The sequence below is a fragment of the Camelus ferus genome, chromosome 20, assembly GCF_009834535.1.
Source record: "Camelus ferus isolate YT-003-E chromosome 20, BCGSAC_Cfer_1.0, whole genome shotgun sequence".
Classification (NCBI taxonomy): Eukaryota; Metazoa; Chordata; class Mammalia; order Artiodactyla; family Camelidae; genus Camelus; species Camelus ferus.
The window spans coordinates 24,339,950-24,350,340 of record NC_045715.1 but is presented as its reverse complement, the minus strand read 5'-3'; the positions used below and the strand labels follow the sequence as shown (position 1 = coordinate 24,350,340).

Below are 10,391 nucleotides of genomic sequence, written 5' to 3'. Positions count from 1 at the left end.
GCCCTGGCTTGCTTAGCACCCCTTGAAGTTGTCAGTATTACCAATAAGCGCGCAGGCCAAGTGACCTGAGGAGACACCTGACTAGAGGACAGCCAATCAGAGACCACTATCTCGTACCTGCTTTTCATCCCTGCCACGCTTCCTCACTTGCTTTAAACCAAAACTAGAACATAGAAGTTTGTGAGTCCTCTTACCTTTCAGATTGACATTTGGCTTTGCAGGGTCCTGTGTAGTTGGAGCTGAGAGTTCAAGGGGTCTTGAAGACAAGTTAACCAGAAACTCAAGAATGCTGACCATGAGGGCTCTGGAACCTGTGAGTTGCAAGAAATTAGCAGGATGCGAAAAGCACACACAGGCTCCAGGCGAGCCCTGCAGCTGCTGCAGGAAAAAAGACGACTTAATTTTAGTATATGTGCTGCTGAAGCGAGCACAGAAGAGACTCTTCTGGGCAGTCTGGGTGCTACTTTCAGTCCTTTTTAATATCTTGACTTCCAATTTTATTTTCTGCTAAAAAAACAACATGGACACAAATGATAATATTTTATTACAGAAAAAGCATCCCAAATATAGGATTTCGTAAACACTGGTAGGTGAACAAGTGCAACTTTAAAAGTAATACAAAGTAAAGAGGCAAAACCTATAAGCATTTTGCCTTTAAGGAAATGTAATGTTCTCCTGCAGAGGTGATCCCACCCAGGGCACGAACGTGGCTCCATCACCCATACAGGCAAGGCATCAGGTTTGCTTTCTGAAGTCATTATGCCCAGTTTAACAATTTCACGATGATGGCAAGAAGTAGCATTGAATAAATTGCTAACACCCCTTGATTCTTAACTTTATGTCGACTATTACTGGATAAAGTCTCCCCATTGTGCTCTGACAATTCAAAGCCTGTGCTGATTGCTTTTACTTACAGAACACCCGCTAGAACACTACTTGCAAATATATCCGTCCCCCCCGGGCTTACTCCACAGTATGTCTATACACCTGCATACATCAGGCACCACGCTGTTCTCTTGGAATTTAGTTCAAAATAATATTGGCTATTGCATATCATGCAGTAAGTCCAGTTACTTTCTAGCTTCCTTACCCTTTTTGCTGTCATTCTTTTAATACCTTTCCCTCCACTGTGGAGAAACTATTAAGTAGTCTCACCAGACACACTTTAACACTCTCCTTGCCTGCTCCCAACTCAATAGCAAATGTTTCCTAATCAACTATATGTGATATGGAGACACAAACTCATTTTCTAAACCTGACATTCAGGTTTATCTTGGCTTGCTGGGATAGATACCTCTGAATAAGATCAAATGGTTTTACCTAGACACTTATGAAAATGTTTCTATATAAACAGCCTGGCTTACTTATTTAGGCACTTAGAAAAAACACCAAACCTGAGTTCCACCTTTATTAGAAACACCTCTTGCCCAGCTGGCCAGTAACTGACTCTGAAGGGAATGACTACAACCCAGCTCTTGTCCCTGTGAGAACTGAGAGGTTCTGCCACTGTGGAATGTCCTGACCTTGGGAACAAAGCAGCTGTGGCTGACAGGAGCCACCAAATTACAGGGATGCTGAGCTCCAGGCTGGGAGGGTGTGGGGTGCAGAAGAAACCTCCCTCTCCACCAGAAGGAACCTGTGCACCCAGCTTCTCCCTCAGTCACCACCACCTGGTGACAGCGGCAGGTTTACCTCCACAGATTTCCAGTTCATGCAAACCCCAAGGGTTGGGGCCGAAAGCAGATCAACCCAGTTCGGGGGGGAAAACACCTTAAGTTCTTTAAAGCCTAAGGAAAATCATTAACAGAACAAAGTGTTAAATGCATGCCATCTTTTCATACCTGGCTTTTTATCTAAGCAAGGACTAATTAGAGTGTTAGCTGAGGCATGTTACATATTAAATGTTAACATATAAGCTGTATAACAAAAATTACACACTTATCATAGACTACATAAAAGTTAACTCAAGTTTCCTTTGTGACGGTGTGGAAGTCAACCGAAAATCAGCATAAAGGAAGCACCATTCAACAAGTATCTGGGCTGGTCAACTACTAGTGGGTGTGAATGTAGTAACGGTAAAGTCAAAGCTAAACCTGACCTCAGATATGAGCCAATTCATTTCACAGAAATAAAACTACCCCTCTGGCTACAAAATAATACTAACCCTAAACTGTAACGCTGGCCCTCAGTCTTACAAATGGATGCCAGTGATAATGAGAATAATTCTGTAGGTGGGGGATAGCTCAGTTTAACCCCTTACTACTACTTTTTCTGAGTAAGTAACAGAGCGTTGATGTCCCCTGTGATGCTGGCCCTGGCCCTCTAAACAGAGAATACACTTCTTAAGAACATTCTTGCTCTTCCAGCCTGGAAAGAGTAGCTATCAACAACCATCTGAATTTGCCTTTGGAGGACTGACTAGGGTAGTCAGAAAGTGGCATCAAGTAGCTCACCCTACAGCATCCTATGGAAATGAAATTAAAAAAAAACCAGTCATGTTCTTATTTTAAAGAACTTGAAGGAAACTATGTGCTGCTTTGTAATCTGTGATGAGTAAATGCTCAGAGTAGGTGACTGGAAGGCCAACCCTCTACCGTTAAATAGAAAATCTCAAGATACTTACATCTGGCTCTAGACTAAATTTAGCTCTGCTGTTAACAGCCATGGGGACATCACGGAAGGTGGTTCAGTACTGGGAGGAGTGGAGAGTGGTCTGGGCTGTCACACATCGTGCACTGTTAACACAGAGCTGACAGAATAAAATTACTAGGCCTAAATTCCCTTCAATGACATTAGTATGGTTTTCTTACCCAGTGTGAGTGGCTGACAGGCTATTTCAAAAATTAAAATATCCCACTATCTAAAAAAACTCCATAGTATGAAAAGAATATACAACAAAAAGTCCTGCATCGGAACAAAGCCTGGGCAGGCGACTTTTCCCTACCCAGATTCACCCTCCATGCCATCCCCCACCCACCAAGCTCTTATTAATCTTTCCACTGAGAAACAGCACTGGTGAGAAAATTTTGCTCCTCTTGGAAGCTTTTAAAAGCCATTATCTAAGGTCTCCTAGTCACAGCAGTGTGCTGCCCTAGGGGAAGACGTATGCTTCGTACCAGATTCTAAACCAGGATAATCCAAGTGGCCTGAGTGGGAGTTTTTCTGTTTCAGTTGTAAATTTCATTCCAAGTGAATAAATCAGTTTGTTTAGGCTCAGAAACCTTGAAGCTAAAAAGGTTTCATAAACATTGTTAAGACATTCCTGTCAAAGAATCTGAGGTTTTGGATTGTTCACTGTAATAATGAAAAACAAAACTGAATTTAAGCTCTTAAGAATTTCCTTTCGGACATTTTGAATGAGAGCCTAGTTCTTCCCAGATGCAATCTGGGCACAGAGGCCACCAGGAATGGCATCTTCATTAACCTCTAATGGGCATCCCATCCATACCTGCTTGTAGAAGATAGAGATTGTCTCCTTTTAAGTTTGGTCCCTTTGCTGCTAAGTAATTTGCCTGGTACAAAACAAAACAAAAGCCAAGAACAGCATGTAAAGGATGGAGACTGCTTTGCTGAGTATGAGGCAACAGGAGTCTTGACTTCCTTTCCTGCTTCTGCAGTTATGCAAAGACTCAGTGAACAGCACCAGACCCAAAATTTTCAAGTTACCAGGGCCTCTGCAAAGCTGGTAGCTTAATTACCAGTGAGTGCTTTTTCGTCTCCTGCCAGAGGCACAGACTTAGTGAAAAGGACACACATTAATTACGGGAGAAAGGAAAAGGACTGGGGAGAAGCATGTCTCCTACTCAGGGTGAGACAAACCATGGGGAGGTCAGCTGTGGGCATCCCAGACAGAAAAGCTCCGCAGAGGGGTGGCCCACAGCTGGCCCTAATCCTGAAAGTCGTTAGAAGCCATCTGAGAAAGTGGGGCATTTAGCCGGTCAAGTTCATCCACTTGAGGTGGGTGGTGCATTAATATCTCTTGGTCCTCCAAGACATCTTCTCCAGCAGCTACCAGATTAGTGAGGGATTTGCTTCGAACACACTGGAAATCCACGTGACGACTCTTTCCTTCTTCCTTTTCCCACGACATCTGGATAAAAGGGCGCTGCACGTAATTGTAGATCACTTCAGACCGGCCACCAGGTCTCCTCTTAATTTTTTCTTTACAGGTAGGATAACCTGAAACAAGGAAAAAGCCATTCTCATTACTCTAGCAAATCGCTCACTCTAGCTTCCATACTCCCTCCTTCCCAAACACATCAACATCGTCCCAAAACTGAAGACGGTACATGATCTACTAGGGAAGTGCCCAGCCTCTGAACATGCCTTCCCAGCCCCGACCACCTAACATTCTTGCTTCCCTCCTGCTCAGGTTAGTAGGTCTTATCCCTAGAAGAGAGTAACAACAATCCCTTCTAATGGAAGGGGGAGAGAAGCCTCTTACTAATTTTGGAAGCGTTTATTTTACTGGCTTCAATACTATAAAATAAAAATCGGTATTGCGGTATGGCTACCAAGGTATGGCTACTCTAGTCCTCTCATTCTGTTGCTTAGAGGGCATCCTGCATGAGAAGTAGTTAAGGATAAGTGGAATGTTTAAGCCTAAAGAAAAAACAGGAATGCTGCCTAAAATATCTGGAAGGCTGTCACATGGAAACAGGAGAAATTATTCAATAGCTGCACAGGCTAGAACCACACAGAAGACAGGAGGAGGAGGCTATCTGTTAGCTCTATGGAAGAATGTCCTCATGGTAGGACAGTTTAATGGGCTGCTCCGGGAAATGGAGTGATCTCTCACTCCATCCCTGCAATTTCCAAAGAGACAAGGGAGGATACAGTAGGAAAAGATTTAATAGATGATCTCAAAAATCTCTTCCAACTTTAGTTTCCAACCTAAGTCAGACACGATGAAGGTCTGGTGGTTCTTTAGGCAGGACTGAGACAGCTAGAGCAGCAAAACGCAAGGGTCAGAGACTCATGGAAGGGAGACCAGAATGGCTTCAGCACTCTGCAAGAATCAGTCTCTGAGACCCTTCCATGGAGACCACAGGCTGGAAGCCACTGCTCAAGATCACTTAGAGCACTTCTGTCAATACATCTAGACATTCCTCGGAGGTATGTAGTGGAATAAATTTAAATTCTGAGTCTCCGGTTATAGTTTTCAGAAGGACCCTTCTAGGTCCCAGAAAGGTCCTCACCAAGACTGTTGGCAGAAAAGCTCTCCCACGTGGGGAGCCCATGAGCCCATTTACCCACCAGTGTCCTTAGCCCTCACTGCTCTGTATCCTGAGGCAGTAAACTGGAACTTAGTCCTGAAGCTGCTTTAAAGCATTTTCAACTAGAAATAAAATGAAAAGGATATGTAAGGGTGAAGAAAAACAAAAACAGGAATCTTCAAACTTGGACAGGAATGTCATCTCCAAGTGGGCCTATTCTCTAGGCCCTTCAAAGCTGGGCTTTAAGGACATAAGCTGTGGCCATGAAGCCAACCTACTCCGTGAGCCGTGCAAGCTGGATATTGACTGGGATGTTCTTTACCTTCGATTCCAATGCGAATGTTTTTCAGGCCCCGTTCCTTTAGCACTGTTTTAGCGACATCCCGATTCTCAATATATTTGAAAAATCTGTAGAGTTTGGAGCTATAAAGAACTGGAAAAAAAATCTCGGGTTAGTTAGAGTGAAGACGTCTGTAAGAGGAAGGATATGAGCTAACAGATTCAGATTAATGAAAGGTAGACTTGAACCCTGATGCCAAAAAATCCAGATGGATCACAGATTAAAGTTAAAAAAGAAGTCAAACGTAAGAAACCATACATGAAAATTTTATAGGTAGGGAAGGCTTTTCTGGGTATAACATAAAACCTAGAAGCCATAAAAGAAAAACTGATAGACTTAACTACATAAAAATACAATATCTCTGCTTATCCAAAACCACCATTAACAAAGCTAAAAAACAAAACAAAACAAAACAAATCAACTGGGAAAAATATTTGCAACTCATATTGAAAGGGGTAATTTCCTCTCTCTCTCTCTCTATATATATATACATAAATACAGAGATATTATAAATCACAAAGACAAACAATCTAACTTTGTAATGGACAAAAGGCATGGTTACAGTTAACAGAAAAGGAAGTTAAAATGGCTCTTAAAAAGATGTTCGGTCTCATTCATGAAATGAGAAATGCAAATTAAAACTCAAATGAGATGCTATTTTTTACCTATCAGAGTGGCAAAGATAAAAGTTTAATGAAACTTTTGGTGAGGGTATGGGAAACAAACCTGTTATGTATTGTTTTGTGACTATAAACTGGCTTAAAGTTTATGGAAGATATTTTGGCAAATTGTATCAAAATTATAAAAGCACAAAGCTTTTGACAGAAATTCTATTTCTGGGACTATTATTCTATAGAGTTATACATGTGTCAAAAGACTATGTTTAAAGAGATATTCACTGCAGCATCATTTATAATTTGTAGCTTAAACATACATCAACAGGGCTGGTTAAATCAATTATGGCACAGTCATGCAATGGAATACTATACAGCCATAAAAAAGATGGTGGAAGCTTTTTATATAAGGATGGTATAGAATAATCTGTATGATATGGTACCATTTGAGAAAAAAAGCATTATATAATCGCTTATGTATGTGCACTGAGCAAATCTGGAAGGATATAAAAGAAACTGAGGAGGAAAACTGGGTAGATGAGGCAGGGATGAGAATAAGACTTTTCAATATATATCCTTTTGTACTTTCTAATTTTGAATTACTAACAATTCAAAAGGATTTAAAAATGAAACAAATGGAGAGAAGAATGACACCACCACTTAATGTGCTGCCTCAGTGCTGACACAGTATGGGACACCAGGGGTAGCAGTGGGAAGTATAACAATGTTCACTGTATCCCCAGCATGAGGACTTGTACCACCAGACTGAGCTGACGATCCAGGTGACCCAACTGACGGCCTCACAGGCTCAACAATGATATTCACATTGGTTTTGGGACCTAGCTGCTACTCTGGTCAACATGTTTCTGGCTGAAAGAATCTACACCATGCAGGGGGCTCCTACTTTGGGAATATTCTTCCCCCATAGGTGGTGGGTGGTCTTCATCCCAGTCCACAGAATCCTCCTCCGTCAGCACGACGATGTGGCACTCTCGCTCCCCTTTCTTGGCACAGCCGACCATGATGGGCAGGATCAGCTCTTCGAGGTAGTGATCAAACTGCTTGTGAGCACCGTCATTAGACAGTTCATGCAATAAAGCACCTAGGAGACAAAATGCAATTGAACATCCTCTCTGCCCAAATGCAAGTACTGCTGCACTGAAGAGACTATAAGGCAACAGCTGTTTGCACTGTTAAGGTCCAGAGAAGTGGCCCATTTAAAGGAAAAGAACGTTTCCTGCTCCAAGATGATAATTAAGCCAATTCTGTTAAACGCTTCACATTCTGCCACTCTTCAATCTCCTCTTGTTTAATAAACCCTGAGCATTTCTGATCAATTAGTTGTTTTTTTGACATACAGTGTCAGAACATAAACATTACTTCTACAAGAGACAGAAATATCATTTGGGGATGACTCTTTATAGTACCTCTTCTGAAGATGTTCTGGACCCCAATTTCACAAGGTCAGAGTACCACAAAAAAGGAATATTCTGAAGTTTTGCCACACCAAAGGACTTGCTGTAAGTGTGTACTAGACCCAACAGAGAAACCACAAGTCCAGAGAACTTCATAGAATATGCAGAGAAATATACCATGAACTTCAAAGGATAAATTTTAAAATAATTTCAGGAAGCGTAGGTAATGATAACTGTATTCAGGCAATCAATTCTAGCCCCAACTTTAATGTTTAGAGTTTTGAACAAGCTATATTTTCTCAGTCTTCTCTTTTGTTCTGAGATTATCACCTGTCAAAGGTGAATTGTGAAACTTACACAAGTTTACATCTACAAAGCACTTAGCCAACACTAAGTTCATAATGGTAAACTGAGAAGAACCCAGCCAATTTATGTTGTGTGACTTTATTAGTGAGCCTTCCCTTATATTTAGAATCAGCATCCTTATTCATTAGAGTTGAGACACCAAGGTCCCAAGAGGGGAAGCGATTTAGCTTGGTGACTCACTTGGTCGAGCTAGATTTAGAACCCACTATGTGTTCTCTTGTTTACCCCACTTCCTCACGGTGCTCTGAAGCAAGAGAGGGAAAGAGTTAGTAAACCTCTGCAGATGACTTTCAACCCACGCTTGAATTGCTTTATGTTTAGTAATTTAAAATGTCAATTCCAAGCAAACTAACAGTTCAGCTGCTCAAATGTAGCTGGCAGCTGCTCCTGTACTTACTCAGATCTTGACATCGGATAGTGTTGAAGTCAAAGTTAATGCAGAGATAATCGCATGTATCCCTAAGGTCTGGGATAGAGATGCCATCAGGACAATTAATGATACCAGTTTTGTAATAATCCTGTAACAGATTAGGAAGAAGAAATGTAGGCAAAGAACAAAATGAAAACAAAAAATCCCTCTTCAACCCTCTACTCACTCCTGGTTCTGTTAAAGTGGTAGGTTACTAGAACTGTCACCAAGTTGGTGACTCATTGGATGGCAAAGTGGCTCCTGGCCATCCTGACATGTTTAGTCACAACTTGGTACCTGACTGAACTCACACAAGTGAGAAGGACTTAAGAATTACAGGAACAGAAAACAGTGAGAAAGGCAATGATTAGGAATGAGAAACCCTAGAGTCAGAACACAGTCCGATGGAACTCTCGAGGCTTCCGACTCTGTGTGCCCCCAGGGAAGAGGATGTAGCAAGAAGGCCACTACACACCAGCACTGTTCGAAATACAGTGGCACTGATTCCTTCCGCAATCTCATACTCGCCCTTCTCGTTGGGCCTCGTGAAGTTGTATTCTCTTCCTGGTCCAAACATCCTGAAAGATACCCAGGCAACAATGTTACCTTCTCCAGCAGGATTCTGCACAGATAAGCCTTCTCCTTTCTTCACCTCATTCTGGAAGCCTCCATTCCATTCTCTCAGTGTAAGTTAGAAACAGAGCACTTGAACCCAACCCCTCTAAGGTAAGTCTTAGGAAACTCCCTTCAGACAGGAAAAGGCGGCAGAACTGCTTTCAGTGTTTGAGTGCAAGGAGGGACAAAGCAGCAAGCCTCCACAGTTCACCTGCAGCGAGCTTCTGGGACAGCAAATGAAATACAGCCATCTGCAGGGCTGGCCCTGGAAGGTCTCTGGAGTGCGTGAGGGTTGCCTCTCGCGGCCTCTCCAGCACTGAGAAGCCTGCCCACACACCCGGAGCTCGGGAACAGTACCTGCTGCTCCTGAGCTTCCTCGTGCCTTCTCCTCATCCATCAACATGTACCTATCCAGCATGCCGTCCTCGGTATTTCTGAGCTTTGCTTTCAACATCTAATCTGATAGATGAATCTGTACCAGTAGGTGCAGATATGTTAATGCTTTCCCTTTCTTGGTACGTTTTAATGGCAGAAATCTGGGGAAAAAAATGCCCTTCTTCAACCCAGGGAAAACTAACGATGGGAATTTCAGGTCAAGTAGAAAAGGAGGGTAGGTATTAGGCTCATCAGCAGTTTGACATATTTCAGAGAAGCAGGCCTAGTCTGGGCATGAATTCAGAGGTCATGAGGGCACAGGAAGTCTTGCTTTTATATTCGTCTTTTCCCATCCTTCCTCCCTCTCTCAGGTCCCCGCCAGGGAAACTCGCCCCATGACTGCTACCACTCCTGCCGCACTTCCGCATAGGAACTGCAGCATGAGAAGCCAGCCCAATGGGGACTCACTGCCAGCTCCTTCCTTACCCTGTTGGGAAATCCTGCTGCTCAACTGTTCATAGCTGGTATTCCCCTACCTTGAACTAGCTGCTTTTCAAACGTCTGCAAAAGACTCATGCTTTCCAAATCACTATACCATGTGTTAAGAAATCCATCCTAATGACAGTCTTCAAAGAATGCTGACATTTTTCTGGAATGTTCTGGTTAAAGTGTAGCCAAGACAGCTATGAATCAAAATAGTGAACAATGTTATAAATTTAACTCCCATCTATCTTTAGCAGGATCCAGGCTCAGAGTTCTTCACCTAGCAGTGGCATGATCTGCATTAACCTGGCCTCAGTTTCTCAGCTTGTCCCTCTTGTGACGGTCAGCTCACTGGCTAGGTTTCTGAATACTGTTCTGTATGCAGCCACAGGACAGAACAAACCTAGGAAACTCTCAGCATTTATGACCTTGGCTGACTCAGCTGGTAAATCACCTAGATAAAGGAACATACTACCCAGAAAATGCATGCCTTTTAAGCACTGCTTTCAAAGGCAGCCTATTTCAAACAGCCAGCCTACCCTGAGGAACACCTTTTTT

At 42.6% G+C, this 10,391-nt stretch overlaps 1 protein-coding gene across 4 annotated transcripts in view; it reads right to left on the bottom strand.

Annotated features, from left to right (window-relative positions):
- Positions 1–525: 525 nt before the first annotated feature.
- KCTD20 (potassium channel tetramerization domain containing 20) overlaps positions 526–10,391 on the bottom strand; it is a 91,144-nt gene continuing 81,278 nt past the window's right edge. For all 4 annotated transcript variants that reach the window (XM_032462947.1, XM_032462946.1, XM_032462945.1 and 1 more), the window contains 5 exons: positions 8,836–8,938; positions 8,349–8,469; positions 7,075–7,272; positions 5,539–5,649; positions 526–4,179 (listed from right to left, as the gene is read on the bottom strand). In XM_032462947.1, coding sequence (XP_032318838.1) covers positions 3,887–4,179; positions 5,539–5,649; positions 7,075–7,272; positions 8,349–8,469; positions 8,836–8,938 — 826 coding nt within the window. In that variant the 3' untranslated portion in view covers positions 526–3,886. The remainder of the gene's footprint in view (positions 4,180–5,538; positions 5,650–7,074; positions 7,273–8,348; positions 8,470–8,835; positions 8,939–10,391) is intronic.